The sequence below is a fragment of the Miscanthus floridulus genome, chromosome 19, assembly GCF_019320115.1.
Source record: "Miscanthus floridulus cultivar M001 chromosome 19, ASM1932011v1, whole genome shotgun sequence".
Lineage (NCBI taxonomy): Eukaryota > Viridiplantae > Streptophyta > Magnoliopsida > Poales > Poaceae > Miscanthus > Miscanthus floridulus.
Genome location: NC_089598.1, coordinates 11301668 through 11320448, shown reverse-complemented (window position 1 = coordinate 11320448; position 18781 = coordinate 11301668). Strand labels below are relative to the sequence as shown.

General features: G+C 44.9%; 2 protein-coding genes across 2 annotated transcripts; both read left to right on the top strand.

Moving 5' to 3' along the window:
- The first annotated feature begins 11713 nt into the window (after positions 1-11713).
- On the top strand, positions 11714-12557 carry LOC136525541 (uncharacterized). Its single transcript, XM_066518492.1, has 2 exons — positions 11714-12323; positions 12439-12557. The coding sequence occupies exons 1-2, from the start codon at positions 11714-11716 to the stop codon at positions 12555-12557; spliced, it is 729 nt and encodes a 242-aa protein (XP_066374589.1).
- A 380-nt stretch (positions 12558-12937) lies between these two features.
- On the top strand, positions 12938-15873 carry LOC136525540 (uncharacterized). The gene is given in 9 exon segments (XM_066518491.1): positions 12938-13110; positions 13112-13896; positions 13899-14121; positions 14349-14422; positions 14520-14590; positions 14676-14775; positions 14778-14876; positions 15509-15621; positions 15715-15873. Coding segments are annotated over 9 exon segments (1662 nt in total). The 5' UTR covers positions 12938-13072.
- Positions 15874-18781: the final 2908 nt, after the last annotated feature.

Genomic DNA, 18781 nt, shown 5'->3' with positions numbered 1-18781 from the left:
TCCCATGCCCATCATTTATTAAAAAAACGTACAAGCTGAGTTACACCAATGTATTTTGACCAACCTTTTCATTCATTTGTGCAGCTTCTTAGAGAAGCTCTTTTCTGAACTGCTGGCCTATATCCCTCAAGCGTCGCAACTTCTTAGAGCATGATCATATAAAAAAATATAAAACCGGTTTCATATTTGTTCTGAGTTAAAACAATTTTTCTATGACTTTTCTAATGTTAAATATGATTTTAGTATTTTAAATACATGTTTTTTCTAGAAAGTATTTAAATATAATCAACCTCTCCAAACTATCATGAAAATCTGATGTACCTCTCTCGTGGGTGACATGACGCCACCGTAGGATGACTGGTGTGGCACTGTGGCATCTACAACTGTTTGCAAAACCGTTGATGGAGGTAAATTGGACGGTTAGAAGGAAGAATGCTACCGTAGGAGGAGGAGCGATGGGCGACGCTGTTGGCGACACCGTCCTGCCGGACCTCCATCCCCAGCCACACTTGTCGTCACGTCCCAGCCATCCCACCACCACCGCCAACCTTGCTCCTCGCCTGCGTCGCCTGCCCGTCCTCGACCTGAGCACCACGAACGCCGCCGCCGACAAGCCCGTGAAGGACCGAACGCCAGGTATGTTGGCTTCCTCTAGGATCGTTTCCTCCATGACTTCCACTCCACCATCGTTCCTTCCTTGCTCGCCCCCTCGCCTTCTCCTGCGTCGATCTGGGTCACTCCTTAGTCGTGTGATCCTCGCTTCAACATCTACTTTTATGCACAATGCCCTCCAGCTCCTGCTGGCCATGAGTCTGGGTCGCCTTCAGGTTGTCCATTGTTCTAGGGGTGTGTTCAGGGTCCTAGTTGCTAGCTTAAATGTTGCAAATGGTCTGGTGGTAGTCGGTGTTTTGCAGCTTGGATCATCGCGGATTTTCATTCACCCTTCCATGGACGCCGCCAAACGCTCCTTTGCCAAGCTGCCATTGTTAAGACCCTAGGATACATCTAGGTGTAGATCAGTGGATAAAAGACCTTACATTCATGATAAATAAGTCCTAGTTCATATAAACCTAGAAGATAGAGAGAAGAGGGAGAGACGGGTGATAGGTTACCGACCATCAGAGGGTTTGGAGGAACTGCTGGAGCCGTCCATGGCGATGGTGGTGGTGCGGTCCGAGTCGATGAAGGTGGTGGCAATGTAGCAATGAAGTGGTGCGGTACAGGGGCGGCGTCGGGTCCCGGCAGTGAAGACGGTAGTGGCTTCCCGTCACTGACTGCGCTCCCTGTCTCGATCGAGCTAGGGTTTTTCGGTGGGCGACTATAGCTCGGTTCAACCTCGTGAAGAGAGCCACCGGCCCCCACCTCTCTTTATAGCGCAGTGTGACGGGGGGCCACCAACCATGTAGGGTTGGGCGCCCCCGATCAAGGCACGGATCCAAGGGCCCAATTGGTTGGAGATCATCTAACATTCTCCCCCTTGATCTCACATTATGACTTAATCTCAACTTACTTGCTTTATCTTGTTCCCATTCCATCACAGATCAGTGCATAGAGCGTGTCTCATCATCACGGTCAGTTGCTATTAGATTAAACAGCTATAATGCACCTCTCTGTTTTGAAACAGATTCTCAACTAGGCCCTTATTGTCCAGGAATCATAGGCTTTCTCTTAAACCCATACCGACTAAGTGTTCTCTGAACACACTGGGTGGTAAGCCTTTTGTAAGCGGATCCACGAGCATTTTTTCTGTTCTTATATGCTCAAGACTAATTGTATGATCCCGGACTTTATCTTTCACAACATAATACTTTATGTCAATGTGTTTGGCAGCACCACTTAACTTATAGTTGTGAGCATAACATACTGTCGGATTATTATCGCAGTATAACTTGAGTGGTTTATGTATGTCATCTACCACTTTCAACTCGGGCATGAATTTCTTCAGCCAATTCACCTGCCCTATGGCCTCATAACATGCTACAAACTCGGCATACATTGTGGACGATGTAGTGACGGTTTGCTTTGAGCTTTTCCACGATATAACTCCTCCCGTGAGAGTAAATATGTATCCTGACGTGGACTTTCTGTCATCTCCCGCATAATCAGAATCTACATACCCCTCTATGTGTAGGGAATCAGATCTTCTATATGTTAGCATAAGACCCTTTGTACCTTGCACGTAACGTAAAACTTTCTTTACTAATTTCCAGTGTTCTATTCCTAGATTACTTTGATATCTGCCAAGCAACCCGGTAACAAATGCTAAATCAGGGCGAGTACACAGTTGAGCATACTGTAAACTTCTGACAGTTGAACTATATGGAACCACTTTCATTTGATCGATCTCATTTTGGTTCCTAGAACATTGAAATTCCTCATATCTGTCGCCCTTGACTATGGGAACAGGTGATGACTTATAATTTTGCATACTGTATTTCTTTAGAACTTTTTCTAAGTATGCCTTTTGTGATAATCCTAAAACCCCCTTTTCTCTATCTCGGTGAATCTCTATTCCTAGGACGAACGAAGCTTCACCGAGATCCTTCATATCAAACTTTGAGGACAAGAACTTCTTTGTTTCTAGTAGTAGATTAACATCACTGCTAGCGAGCAAGATGTCATCCACATACAAGACTAGGAAAATGTATTTTTCATTCTTGAACTTTGCATAAACGCAATTGTCCTCTACATTTTCTTGAAACCCAAACTTTCTTATTGTACTATCAAACTTCAAATATCATTGTCTTGAAGCTTGTTTTAATCCGTATATGGATTTCTTCAGGCAACATCCCATGCGTTCTTTTCCTACCACAACAAAATCTTTCAGTTGTGCCATGTAAACATTTTCCTCCAGATCCCCATTTAGGAACACCGTATTTACATCCATTTGATGTAATTCTAAATCATAATAAGCTACAAACGCCATTATGATTCTAAAAGAATCCTTATATGCAACTGGAGAAAATGTCTCATTGTAATCTATGCCTTCTCTTTGCATGAAACCTTTCGCCATAAGTCATGCTTTAAACCTTTCTATATTCCCTTTGGAGTCATGTTTAGTTTTGTAGACCCATTTACAGCCTACTGTTTTGGCTACTTTAGGAATTATTTCTAAGTTCCAAACACCGTTGGTTTTCATTGATTTTATTTCATCTTCCATGGCTTCAAGCCACTTGGATGAGTGAGCGCTTCTCATGGCTTCTTCAAATGATGTGGGATCACCCTCCATTTGAATTTCTTTACATTCATAAACTTCGTAGTTATCAGAAATGGCTGATCTCCTGACTTTTTGAGACCTTCTAGGGGCCTCGTTAGATGACGCTTGTTCTATATGAGGCCATTGTTGCTCTCCCTCATGTGTGACAATGGGTTCTTGGGGATCCTGAAGGATGGGTTCCTCATGTTCATTCATTGTTGCCACAGGAGAACTAACAACATGTGTTGTTACTATAGTGTCTTGCACCGTTGGTACAACAACAACAGGTAGCGTGAAGAATGACTCCTGAACCATAGGAGTGGGCACATATACCCGTTTCTCTTCAAAACTAATTTCTCGCACTACCATGCTCCCCCTGATGATATCATCCTCTATGAAGACAACATGTCTTATTTCTACAAACTTCGTTTGTCTGTCAGGACAATAGATGCGATAACCTTTTGACTTTTCTGGATAGCCAATGAAATAGCAACTAACTGTCTTAGAGTCCAGCTTCCCTATGTTTGGGTTAAATACTTTTGCCTCACCTGGATAACCCCACACACGTAAATAGTTAGTGAGGGTTCCTTTCTTGTCCTCAACTCATATGGTGTTTTGGGCACCGACTTACTTGGCATTAGATTAAGAATATGAATGGCAGTTTTCAATGTCTCCATCCATAAACTTATCGGTAAAGAAGAGTAACTTATCATGTTTCTCACCATATCCATTAAGGTATGGTTGCGTCTTTTAGCTACTCCATTCTGCTGAGGCTCGCTCGATGTAGAATATTGGGCTACTATGCCATTTTCCTTTAAAAACCTTGCAAAGGGTCCAGGAACCTAGCCATATGGGATGTGTCGACCGTAGTACTCTCCCCCACAGTCGGACCTTACTGCCTTAATTTTTAAGTTGTGCTGATTTTCTACTTCAGCCTTGAATATTTTAAATTTATCCAATACTTATGATCTTTCTTTAATTAGATAAATATAGCCAAAATATGAATAGCCATCTATGAATGTTATAAATGAATCATAACCATCCACACTCTTCACAGGAAAAGGACCACAGATGTTTATGTGAACTATTTCTAAAATTCCTACGCTTCGTTTGGTATATTTCTTTATTTTCTTAACATACTTTTCTTTTATGCAATCTATGCATTGTTCTAAATCTAAAAATTCTAAGGGCGAAAGAATTGATTTCTTAATCAATCGCTCTATTCTCTCCCTCGAAATATGGCCTAAACGATAGTGCCATAATTTCGAAGATATATCATGCACTCTCTTCCGCTTATTTGTTGCATTCATAAACGAAGGGGGATTATCATTCTCAGTACTTACATCATTCACATTCTTAGAAAGTGATAATAAATAAAGCTTGTCTTGTCGGAAGGCAAGACCAACACACTTATTATTAATCACAATCCTACATTTGTCATTACCAAAATGGCAATCATATCCATCATCATCTAAACGTGAAACATTTATTAAGTTTCTTCACAAAGAAGGTACATAAAGAATATCTGAGAGCTACAGTATAAAATCATCATCTAATTCTAGAGATAGATCTCCAATGGCTTCAACTTCAGCTTCAACTCCATTTGCAACTTTAAATCTTCTTTCTCCTCTTTGCAGGGTCCTTGTACGAAATCCCTGTAATGAATTTGCAACATGAACAGTTGCACCTGAATCAATCCACTAAGTAGATTTTGCATAACTTAAATACAAGGATTCATCTATGAATGTAATAAAATCATCACCTCTCTTCAGAAGGTTCTTTAGGAAGTCTAGACAGTCCCTCTGGTAGTGTCCATGCTTTTTGCACCATTTACACTGATCCTTCTCAACTTGAACATTATTGTTCTTCGGATGTGGTTATTCTGAGGGGCTTTCCCTTGAGGTTTGGTATTTTTATTGAAGTTCTTTTTCTTGTTGTCCTTCACAAGGTTAGTAGTGTCACCCTGTAAGGATTTTAGCCTCTCATCTTCTTGAACACACATTGCGATGAGCTTCTCTATATCCCACTTATCGAGCTGCATGTTGTAATTAACAATAAAAGTTTCATATTCCTTTGGCAAGGAAGCAAAAACTAAATGAATCAGGAACTCATCCTTGAGCCCTAAATCCATTGGCTTCAGCTTCGAAGCTGTGTTGCTCATCTTCAATATGTGTTCTCTTATACCTCTACCAGAGTATTTCTCATTGAATAATTTATTTATCAAGGTGCTTGCATAAGCCTTTAAAGAGCCAATAAACTGACTCTCCACTTTCTTAAGATACTCGGTGGCGGTATCATAATCTGGGATTGATCCCTTATAGCTTCTGAGATAGTGGACTTGGCCACCATCAAGCACTTGCAGTTTGAGATGTCCTATTTCTTCCGATCAAGATCGTATTTCATTCTAACTTCTGCATGATCTCGCTTTCGAGCATTGAAATCAGCATCAGTCTCATTTTCTACCCTCACCGGGTCCTCTAGCTCAGTAGGACACGGAGAGGTAAGTGCTAAGTCATTCTTGGACAGCGCAAGTGTGAGCTCATACTTCTCTCGCCATACTCTGTAATTGCCCCCTTCAAGAGGCGAAATATGCGAGATAAAAGCCATTGGGTTGAGTCCTGAAAAATAGTGTCAGAGAAAGTGAGAAAACATAACAAAATAATTGCATGTCTTAATTTAACGTTGGTCAAAATTAAAAATACAACTTCTTCTATATTAATTCTACATCACCGTTGGGCAGAAAATAGAATTAGTGCATAAACTCATAAATTAAACATTTATAATATTGCTATCAACAATTTTGGTTAGAAAATAGTAAAATCATAAATTTACTGAAAATTATAACTACTCCTCAAAATTAAATCATCCCGTTGGTTCGAATTTAATGAGAAGATCATAAACATCATCATTCGCAGCGGAAACATGAAAAATACTTTATCTACTTTTCAGAAGCGTTTTACTGTACTAATCTACTCTCTGAAAAGATTATCCCGTTGGTTCAAATTTTGATAGGGATTGAAACTGGACAAAAAATCATCAAAATTTCCTTCTGAAAATGAATAAAACATAAACTCGTAGTTCACTGTTCATTTGGCCCAGACTGCAAACGACATGGCCTGCTCTGCTCTCGCGCGCGCTGCGCCTTCCCAGGCCGCAACCTAGGCCTGGGCTGACAAAATCGCCTGCCGCGTGCACCCGCCTAGGCCGAATGCTGGCCCAATCAATCTGAGGCATCCACTTTGATCCAACGGCCGAGCGATGATGTCGCTGGATCAAAACCCCCCACCGCGGCTGCCCTTGAAAACCCTAGACATTTCTTTCTTCCTCATCTTGCTTCCTCCTCAGCGCCGCATCGAGTGAGACAGCAGTGGTGGCAGCCACCAGTGGCGACCGGAGGAGGGAGTGGTGGCGCCGCCTCGACACCTCTCGCCAGTGCACGCGTGCGGTCGGAGCCGCGTGCGGCGCCGTCGAGTGGCACCGCGGTGGTGTCCATTTGGCCAGGCCGCGTGCTGGTGCACACTACGCGGCGGAGTGCCGACGAGCCAGCGGCTCTGCCCTTTCTGCCCGCGCGACAGCGGTTGTGGCGGCGGGGAAAACCCCAGTTAGGATCATTCCTCTCCGTCCTTCTTTCTACTAGGGTCAGGGTTAGGATTTTGAAACCGAAATCGATTCGAATCCTCTCCTTAATGCTTCTACTGTACTACCCCAAACTAGATCAGATACCATTGTTAAGACCCTAGGATACATCTAGGTGTAGATCAGTGGGTAAAAGACCTTACATTCGTGATAAATAAGTCCTAGTTCATATAAACCTAGAAGATAGAGAGAAGAGGGAGAGAGGGGTGATAGGTTGCCGACCATCAGAGGGTTGGGAGGAACTGCTGAAGCCGTCCATGGCGATGGCGGTGGTGCGGTCCGAGTCGATGAAGGCGGTGGCGATGTAGCAGTGAAGTGGTGCGGTACAGGGGCGGCGTCGGGTCCCGGCAGTGAAGACGGTGGCGGCTTTCCGTCACTGGCTGCGCTCCCTGTCTCGATCGAGCTAGGGTTTTTCGGTGGGCGAGTGTAGCTCGGTTCAACCTCGTGAAGAGAGCCGCCGGCTCCCACCTCTCTTTATAGCGCAGTGTGACGGAGGCCCACCAATCATGTATGGTTGAACGCCTTCGATCAGGGCGTGGATCCAAGGGCCTAATTGACCATTGGTGCAACCACCCAAGTAATAACTCCCTGACGCCCAGACCACGCGCACGGCTCGAGACCTGCATCCTGTGGATTCAATGCCTAGTCTTTTCTCCACTGGCCCAACATCAACTCAAGGTTTGGATGGGCCTAATGCGGGCTACTCCGAGGCCACGAACCTACCTTCAAGCAGCTCTCTCTCTCTCCTGCTTGGCCCTGTTCGCTTGAACTTAGTTTGGTTTATCAATGTTTTTCTCTCATTAACAAAAACAACTTCAGCCAGCTTACCGACGCCATGAACCATCAGTCCAACGACCTCCTGTACCCCAGCCTCGCTCCTGCTGTTGCTACGGTGGTGTTTGGATTCAGTGACTAAAATTTAGGAGGTGTATCGGAAGGATGTTGCATGGGGTGTTCGGATACTAATAAAAAAATAAATTACATAATCCGTCAGTACTCCACGAGGTGAATTTTTTAAGCCTAATTAATCCGTCATTAGCACATGTTTACTGTAGCACCACATTATCAAATCATGGACTAATTAGGCTTAAAAGATCCGTCTCGTAAATTAATCGCAAACTATGCAATTAGTTTCGTAATTAGTCTATATTTAATACTTCATGCTTATATTCAAATATTCGATAGGACAACGACTAAAATTTAGGAGGAGCAACCAAACACCTCCTGCCTCTCCCCACAACCCATGCCTGCTTCCGCTGCCTTGCGTTGGACCACCTTGTCCGGGACTGCAGGGACCCCATCCGCTGCCATTCCTGCCGAGGCCTCGGCCACCGCGCACGTGAGTGCGCCATGTCCCGCTCGCCCCGTCGCAGGCCCACGCTGCCGGTTCCGGCCTCTCGCCACGCCGTTTACGATGTGGCTCTTCAGCCACGCCCCACCTCGCCACCGCCGCCCTCACCCAACCTCCATCTCACGCGAACCGCTGCGTACAACCCCATCTTCTTGATCCCGTCCTCCAGCAATGCGACGCCTAACTTCGAGCTGCCGTCTCGCCCCTCCGTCCAGCCGCGTGCGCTCGCCTCTGCAAAAACCTTTCGCCCCGCTGTCAATGGCCGTGGGAAAGAACCCTCGGATGCTCCTCCTTCCCTCGCTGCTCCTTCGGTGCGTGGCCGCAGGTCGCCTACTCCTCAACAACCCCCCACCCCTCCTTCGGCGGCTCTAGTGCTTGGCCAGCATACCACCTTTGCCCACATAATGGTAGCAAACCTCACTTCAGCGCATACACCCAATGATTCACTACTGCTTACCAACAACTGCTCCAGTGTTTGTGCCTTGGCAACGCCTGAAACTCTGCAGCTACCGCCTGAACCCCCCGCCCCTGCGCCACACCCTTCACCTGTCACCATCTCTGCCTTGGAGGTGGCTCCACGTCTTGGCCGCAGAAGGAAGGCGATTGCAGTTAGACAGCGCCAGAGTGCCAGGATTGCTGCTCAGGCTCCAGCGAAATTTATGGACATGGCCACCATCGCTAAGCAGCGAAAGGCACTCCTGAATTCCTTGTCAGGCTGTTCAGCGACTCTTAAGAAGCATGTCACCAAAAACAACATTCTGTCAAGGAACAAGCTGCCTTTGGGACCGAGTGAAATTCCAAAGCTTGTGTCTGCAGCTGGCGTGTTGGTGTTGTGACTTGTTTTATGTCAAACTCAAATGTTAGAACCTTGTCTGTGATGTCCTGGAATGTTCGTGGGTTGGACGACCCGGATAAGTGCAAAGTTGTGCGTGATTCCATTCAGGCAGCAGGCCCGGCTGTGGCCTGTTTGCAAGAATCCAAACTTCAGGACATAACCAATTTTAAAGCGAAAACCTTCCTCTCTTTTAAACTCTCTGAAACTTTTCTGTTCAATAGTGCACATGGCACTAGGGGGGGGGGGGGGGGGGGGGGGGGGGGGGGGGGGGGGGATTGTCACGGCTTGGGATCCCTCCTACCTCTCCCTTGACTCCTTCATCAACCGTAGGTACTCTCTTACAACAGTGTTCTCTTCTGTAACCTCTGACATCAGCTTAACTGTCACAAATGTTTATGCGCCGCGGATGACCGTGACTCCCAAGCCTTTTTGGACGATGTCATCGATCTGTTGCCTCTGGTTTCTGGACCATGGCTGATTACCGGAGATTTTAACTTGGTCCGCTCTTCAGCGGACAAGAATAATAGCATCTTCAGCCCAACCCTTACTTCTGCTTTCAACGATGCCATTCATTCTCTTGCTTTCCAGGAACTCCCCCTTCTTGACAAAAGCTACACATGGACTAATGGCCAGTCCCAGCCGATCTTGGCGCGCCTTGACAGGGCCTTCATCAACAATTGTTTGAGCCTTGTCTTCCCCTCTGCCACTCTAACCTCGCTGCCTAAACCGACTTCTGATCACACTCCTATCTTGGCCACCCTCTCCACCCCAATTCATAAATCTTCCATCTTCCGTTTCGAAAATTGCTGGCTACACAACGATCAATTCCTTCCCTCGATTGGTTCCAACACGGATGATGCAGCGGGTCGACTTGCTGGCTGCCTCAATTCGACACGAGCAGCGACAAAGGTTTGGGCTCGGCGTTACAGGGCGCCTCCACTTCTAATTCAAAACTGCAAATTCATCATTTCACTATTCGACTTCTTTGAAGAATCCCGGTGCCTGTCTTTGGAGGAACTGCAGGTCAGGGAAACATGCAGATCGCGTCTGGTGGAGCTGATCAAGGATCGTGCAGCATATTGGAAACAAAGAAGCAAACAGCGAGCAATCAGGGAAGGTGGTGCCAACACTGCCTTCCACCATGCTCAAGCAACCGCAAGGATGAGATGGAACAACATCAGGCATACTTGAGATTGGAGGGATACTTGTTGCAAATCATGAAGCAAAAGTCAAAGCACTGACTGTTCAGTGTTCACTACAACTCAATTCTGGGAAGTCCAGGAACCAACATGTGGAACTTCGATGTGCAGCGGCTGCTTCTTCAATGCCAGCGACCTAGTCCTAGTCTCACTGCGGCTTTCACGGAGCAGGAAGCCAAAATAGCAGTTCACAACATGAACCGAGCTAGTGCACCTGGCCCGGATGGCTTTGGTCCTAGCTTCTATAGAGCTGCTTGGACTCGTGTCAAACCACAGGTCTTGGAACTGCTGCAAAATTTTCACCAAGGGACAGTGCAACTTGAGCGCATAAATAGATCATATATGGTGTTACTGCCAAAGAAACCAGGATCGGTGGCTGTGGACTCGTTCAGGCCAATATGCTTTCAAAACTGCTCAGTGAAGATAATCTCGAAGATATTAACTCAACGCCTACAGAAGGAGATCTCTGGAATGATAGATAACCACCAAACAGGGTTCCTGCGTGGAAGATCAATTTCGGAGTCATTCATCTATGCGGCTGAGATGGTGCAGTGCTGCCTTCAGAGGAAAGTTTCTGCCCTTGTTATAAAATTGGACTTCGCAAAGGCTTTTGATACGGTCAATTGGGATGGATTGCAGACAATTCTAGTGGCCCGTGGGTTCAACAACATCTGGTGCTCGTGGATTCAGAATATCCTCCAAACCTCCAAATCAGCCGTGCTAGTAAATGGTTGTCCGGGTCCGTGGATCAGCTGTAAACGAGGATTGCGACAGGGAGACCCTCTATCTCCCTTCCTATTTTTGCTGGTTGCCGATACACTGCAGCAATTGATCAAGAGTCACTAGGACACGGTTCGGCACCCGATCAGTGATGGCTGCCCATGCCCGGTGCTTCAGTACGCAGACGATACTCTAATCGTCGTCAGAGGTGAACTGGAAGATGTTGCCTCCCTCAAGCGCTTGCTGGACCTATTTGCAGATGCAACGGGCTTGTGTATCAACTACAACAAGAGCACCGCCGTGCCTGTTCATATGGATAACCATAAAACGCAGCAATGTATTTCCTTGCTAGGCTGCAAATTGGAAGATTTCCCCCAAATTTACCTCGGGTTACCAATCTCAACACACAAACTACCGGTTTCAGCGTTCAACATTTACATTGACAAGACGGATAGATATCTGGCTGGGTGGCAAGCAGCCCTGCTCAACTCCATGGGACGGGCGGTCCTAGTTAACTCTGTGTTAGACTCTCAGTTGGTATATGCTATGAGTGCTCTGTCTATCCCGGTGACCGTGCTACACAAGATGGATCGTCGCCGCCGCTCCTTCCTTTGGAATGTGGACAGTACTGCTTCTCCTGCTCAGAGTTTGATCGCCTGGGAACGGGTATGCCTTTCCAAAGACCAGGGCGGGTTGGGCATAAAAAACCTCGGCCTACAAAATGTTTGCTTACTGCTGAAGCTTTTGCACCGCCTTCACTGCTCCTCTGAGTCGGCATGGGCAGGGTAAGGAAACACGCTTCCTTAGCAAGCTTAGAGGGGGACCTCTTTGGTGAGCACTGGAACGTGGTAGGATCTCTGCTGCCACTCTACCAGGCCATAACCGTGGTTGATGTTGGGGGTGGACAGGATACTTCCTTCTGGTACGATGCTTGGCACAATGAGGATGCACTGGCCGACAGGTTTCCAGCTCTGCACAGTCGCTGCACCAAGAAAAAACTCTCTGTGGCACAAGTAGTTGCAGTGGGAGTGGATTCTCCAAGCTTCTTGGTACCAAGGTTATCTGCACAAGCGAACTCCGAGCTGGCTCAACTGGGACATATTGTGAGCATGGTTAGCCTCAGCAACAACAGAGACAAGCGTCGGGGTCCTTTCTGCCTCGGCCAAGGAAGGTTTGATTCAGGTAGCCTGTACCGCCTGCTACAATCTAGAACGGCACCACCACACCCTGCTGCCAAGTTCATTTGGAACAGTCGTGCTCCTCCAAGAGTTCAGTTCTTTGTCTGGCTTCTAATTCATGGGAGGGTGCAATGTAGAGTAAACCTTTGCCGCAAGACAATTCTGGATAGCTCAATCTGTGAAGTCTGCAGCCTTGAGGATGAAACAGGTGAACATATTGTCTTTGATTGTCCGTTTGCCCAACAGTTTTGGCAACGGCTTGGATTCCAAACAAATCAACCGCCACTTGCTGAACGCATGATCAACGTTCAATGTCCTCAAAGCTTCCCAAAACAGCATTTTAGTACCTTTGTGGCCCTATGCTACTGGCACCTCTGGAAGTGACGAAATGGGGTTGTATTCAGAGAGGAGGCAGTCTCAATTCAGCAGACAGTCCTACTGATAACAGCAGATGCCAAACTGTGGGTGATGAGGCTGCCAAAAAAGGACCGGGCAGTAGCAGATGCATGGTGTCAATACTTAGTTCCCATATGTAATTGACATAACAATGTCTGATGATGTACTTTAAACAAGATGGCCCCCTACAAGGGGACTAGATCAATGAAATAAAAATCAGGTGGGGAGCCTTTTCCCCCGTTGACAGTCAAAAAAAAATGGACGGTTAAAAAAAATATCGTGCAATAGTGTTTTTTTAAGGAAAGAATCGTGCAATAGTTGAGAGGGGTATATCGACTTTTTCCATGGCTTCCCGTTACCTGCCTTCCGGCCCATGACACACGACACAGCGGCGGCGGCGTGGGGAGGGGCAGCACGAGCCAGGATCCTTCTTCTCCGGCGGGCGCGAGGAGAGATTGCGCGAGTGCCTGAACGCGCGAGTTTGAGTTTGCGTTTGGCGAGCACGATCTCTCGCCAAACCCTAGCCTCCCATCCTCCGTCTTCCTCCGCTAACCGCCGGCGATGGCTGGCCCCCACCGTCAGGCGTCAGGTCACCGGCACTCGGATTAGGCTTCCCTTCGGCGGCAATGGTGAAGGTCTTTCGCTACGAGGAAGGCCGATACTACATGGACCAACCTCTCCTGAACGGGCGGTTTGCCAGCCACAAGCATCTGGACAAGGTCTGCAAGATCCATGTTTTGCATCCTCGAAGAACTTGCATGACACTACACCATTGGAAGAGTCGATCGCTGCTGTTCCACAGACAGTGCCACGTAACACCATTGACGGCTCACCTGGCACTTTCCCATCCTGTTATGAGAAGTTTGTGGCGGGTAGCGCACAATCCCTACCTGCACTGCAAGCCCTAGATGTTTCATCTTTGGACAAGTTTATTGACGAGTTTACGACCAGCAATGGCTTTCAGCAATCAGCTTCATCTATTGGGTCATCTGAAGACATGATTACTGCCAGTTCAGGAACGGTGTCACACAACACCGGATTGTCCAGCTTTTCGATCTTTAGCTGTGAGAAGTTTGTGGCAGGTGCTGCTGAGTTTGCATCTGGAAAAGCACTGCAAGATAAACATTTTGCATCATCAAAGGAGTTGCCCGACACTAAATCATTGGAAGAATCGATTACTGCCGTTCCAAAGACAGTGTCACATAACACTGTTGACGGCTCACCTAGCACTCTCCAATCCAGTTGTGGGAAGCTTGTGTCCGGTTCTGCAGAGACCATACCTGCACTGGAAGACCGATATGTTTCGTTTTTAAATAGGGCTATCGATGAGCTTATCGGCGAGCTTGTTGACAGTTCATTGGAAGAGTCGACCACTGCCAGTCCACGACAGTGCCCCATAATGCCACTAATGGCTGTCAGCAACCTGCTTCATCTATTGGCTCTAAAATTTTGATCCGACGTCCTATGGATTGCTATCAGGCATTTTACATTAGGATGGACCGAATGGGATGTTTCTGGACTTACCCTGACGAAGGTGGACCATTTCCCAGCTTACACGAAGCAGACGTTGCTATCATCTACTTTATTGATGAACTGCGGCATGGAGCAAGGTAAAGTTTCTTTTTTACTTTGTTCTAGCTCGTTCCTTTCTAAACTGCAAGCAACCATTATTGGTTATAATGCACCCAAAGGACTAGATAGGCACAGGCTTTCTTGTATGTCATGCCTTGTTACTATTCATTGGTTTCATGTTATGGATATATACTACCCCTTCTTTTTTTTTTTTTGAAAGACCCGGTTTCCCGGCATTTCATTAATAAGAGGGATAGAAAATCAGACATCAGTTTTACATGCGCGAGCGGCGCAGCCTACCTAGCGCGGAGACTCTGCACAGGCTAAAGAAAAACGGGGGTTAATTACTCCCAACAGTTGGAGCAACCCAAAGGGGGATAAGACTTTCCCTCCCGCAAAAGACCACGTATAGCTGGTGTCCTTTATTACTGAGAAGAGCGAGATGAAAAACAATATTTGGTTCAAGCTTTACTGGACCAGTATAATGGTGACAACGATCTTTTTGGGGTCTGATCCCTCCTTCCCTCCCTCCCTCTACACGCCCATGGCACACACACACTAATGCAATGGTTTACTGATCTTCTTGTTTCAGGATCTTGCACATGAACTTAAAGATTTTGTGAAGATGCACTGGATTGATGAGAATCCTTGGTGGTATTATCATTTCAATTTCACAACGAAGCAACAGGCTGATGCACTGGCAACAAACTATTCTTTGCTGAAGTGTCACATCTTCTAGGAGAAAAGGCCTTTGAGATCAACTGTTGCTGCATTATTGAAACTGAAGATGATGGTATTCGTACTTATGTTTATACATTATGTTCTGCATGCTTAACATAGTGGTTAATGTACAATTTTACATCAAATATGGAGGAATATTAATTTATTTATATCCTATATGGAAGTCATATGTTACGCATGGCCTTCGGTGTTGTGTTTATGCTCATATAATATTACATGGTCACACACTTTTGCATCTCAAGTCATTACACCCATGGAATGTATGTTGCAACAGCATTTGTAGTTTTCTTTGCTAAATGCAGGATATGACGTCTAGTTATTAATCAAAGTGAGATCAGTTTATTTATATTATATTCAACAGTTCAGGTACTTTGTTCATACAAATTTTCCTCTGTCCGTGCATGGTTGCTGATTTGTTGCTAACTCTTCTGTTAGATGTAAAAAAATATCAGCTAAATGTAGAAATTATTCAGAATTCCCAAACAGGAGTTGTTTTCCCCATTGTTACATTTTAGTGTTCATGCTGTACACAATTATCATAAGCCGATTTATTATGCACAGGCCTATGTATTGATTGCATGTACATTTTTCTTTACCTCCATCTACTTGATAGTTATGAACATCTTGTGCTTGGTTGATGATTTAGCAGTTATTTGACAAGTGCATTTTTTTTTTCTTATGAAGGTGATCACTATGGCTGTAGAAACAACAGGGATCCTATGCAACACCCCAAGAATACTAATGCATATACTGGAGGTCACTTTGTTGACGGTCCTGGGGTTATTTTGTCTGATTACGTAAGCACGCTTCACTTTGCAGTTTTGTTTTTTCAGGAGCTCTTCACACTTGATGTCTTATTGCTAACTGCGTGTGCTTCCCCAATTCTATAGGATGACGATGACGATTATGATAACTATGATGACGACTTTGACATTGACGATGACGACGACGACGACGGGGAGGATGGGGATGATGAGGAGGTGGACGACGTTGTAGAGGATTGTAATGTGGGGCACAGGCCAAGGATTGTGTTAGACGTATGTGTATAGGCATATCTTGGAGTGGGTTATGAGTCGGGGAAACAGGGTTTCTCTGATCTGGTTCGGTTGTATTTCTGTGAACTACTACTGTTGCTGCCATACAAGTAATATTTGTTGCTGAACAGTGAGACACCAAAGTGAAAGGGAAATCGATCTAGGCATGTGGCGACCTTTTTGTTTTTGTTTTTTTTTTAAATGAAAGGCATGTGGTAAAGTCATTTAATAAGATCTAGGCTGGTTGAGGATGGCTGCACCTGCAAGTGGCAGGGTCATGGCTGTGTTAGGCTGCTGTGTTTTGATTGTGAACAGTATGTCTGATGGTGAATATGTATATAGTAGTCAAACGAAAGGAGATCTGTATTGTCGATGGTAAGTACTAAACTGTAATAAAAGAAAATTGGAGTACACTAAATGTGAAAGAAAAGAAATCATGTTGATAATCAATTTGGACTACCATCTTTAAATTTCAGCTAGCGTTATCTTTTTCCCCCTTCCATGCAATTTCTTATACAATGAATAGTTTACGAACTTTGGTGCACAACCAATTTTATTAAATCTGAATTGTATAAAAATCCGTACAATGAATAGTGATAAACTTGGGTGGGGAACCAATTTCAGCTAGCGTTATCTTTTTCCCCCTTCCATGCAATTTCTTATACAATGAATAGTTTACGAACTTTGGTGCACAACCAATTTATTAAATCTGAATTGTATTAAAATCCGTACAATGAATAGTGATAAACTTTGGTGGGGAACCATGTTTACTTTGCATTTGGTTGAAACAGTTTTATTTGGTTACGCTTTCATTTAAAGCTAGTTTTTTTTGTTTGCAGCGGGAGAAAATAAGTTATCAGATTGCAATGGAAAACGAGAACATAAATTATGTGTGTATATAACCTTTTATAAATTTAGAAGCCATAAATATATCATAAATTCAGTTTCATACTATGCATGCTTTGGTACCCTTAAATATTAAGTTCAGCGGGAGAAAATAAGTTATCAGATTGCAATGGAAAACGAGAACACAAATTATGTGTATATATAACCTTTTATAAATTTAGAAGCCATAAATATATCATAAATTCAGTTTCATACTATGCATGCTTTGGTACCCTTAAATATTAAGTTTCGTGACTTTGTTTCAGGATTCATAAAAATCTAGAATATTATTCTAATCTTTAGTTCAAGTTGACAAGGAGTTAGTTGTCGATATGTAGCAGTGGTCCGCTCGCCGATAATTATGACGGTAGACCTCTCTCTAGTTTGCACATTGCAAGACTCGTCAGGAGTTACACCGGTGCATTCATACAGTTGAGACACAAATTTATTTAGAATGAACTAACAACAAGCACCTCAAGATATTAGTTCACATTTGATTAGGTAGACCATTAGTTCAACCAGGTTCTTATAACACGGGGCCGCGGCCGCGGCCGAACCCGCTGTTGTCGATGAAGTGGGGATGAGGCTACTGATGGAGATGCCCCGCGCTCCCGCCTGACGGCCTTGAGCTTCACCAACGTAAAGGCTCGCAGACCCGAGAGGTGTGGCCAGCGTCCGGGACAGGTCTTCGCGACAGCAACAGTAGCCGAAGCGGGTAAAGGAAATCACCAGTGAAAAAAAAAACATGCTTGGCTGCTTGTTTTTTCCGGCAGACATGCGTGTGCCGGTCAAGCTGTGATGCGCAGCGTACGCAGGCGTACGTGACCGAGACTCCCTTTGTGTCTGCGTTGCGCTGGCGCGGAGTCGAGCCATGGGATTGAGGGGGACATGGGGTAATATAAGATCTTAGACAACGGAAGGCTCATATGTCACGGTGTCTAGATCGAACGGTTATTAACGAAGGAGAGTAAGATCTCGGACGACGGAAGACTGATATAAAACAGTGTGAAGATCAAACGGCTATAAAAGAGGATAGCCCAAAAAAAACTCGTTCTTTTATAGTATGATGATGATGTGATAAATATTCCCTATGAATCAAAACTGTAGTTTTTTTTCTAAGCTAAATTCCCTAAGAATCAAAGCATCAACAAATTTTCTCGAAAAAAAGCAGCAACAAATTTATGTCTTGTTTAGTTCATCCCTTAAAGTTTACTCCCTATCACATCGGATGTTTGGATACATGCATGGAGTATTAAATATAAACTAAAAAATAACTAATTGTACAAATTGCGACTAATTTGCGAGACGAATTTTTAAGCTTAATTAGTCTATGATTTGACAATGTGGTGCTACAGTAAATATGTACTAATGATGAATTAATTACTTTTAATAAATTCGTCTCGCGGATTACACTCATACGTGACACTGACATCCAATGTGATATCTCTAAACTTTACTCTTTGAATTTAAACAACACCGTAGTGTTTGGGAGTCGCTTCCCTAAAGAAGGAAGAGGCGAAGAGAACTCGGCGCCGGCTGCTTGGTGACTCCGTGCAGGCGTCCCGCCTCTGGAAGACGCTTGTGGGGGTGATGAAGTACAGGGCGAAAGAAGCGAACCACGCCGTGGAAAATGCTAGGAGCAGACATTGATGTGGAAAAGCTCTTTTCTGTTATTAAAACAACAATTACCTCGATGTGGATCAATCTCGATATGCGTAATCGCTGTTAACCGTGTGATTCACTAATCACTAAAACACAAAACATATGGGATGCGTAATGACTCTAAGAGGGTGATTAGCGGGAGGAGCTTCCGGACAGCTTTGCCGGTCCGGTCTCTCTATAAAGAGACGTGCTCGTCTCTTCTGTAACCGAGCAGTCAGAAGTAATAAAGAGCTCCTGTGTTTCCTCCCTATTTCTTTGTGTTAGGCTGTATTTAGTTCGCGAAATGAAAATTTTTGGATATCACATCGGATGTTTTAGAGATATCGGAAGGGGTTTTTGATACTAATAAAAAAACTAATTACATAGCTCGCCTGAA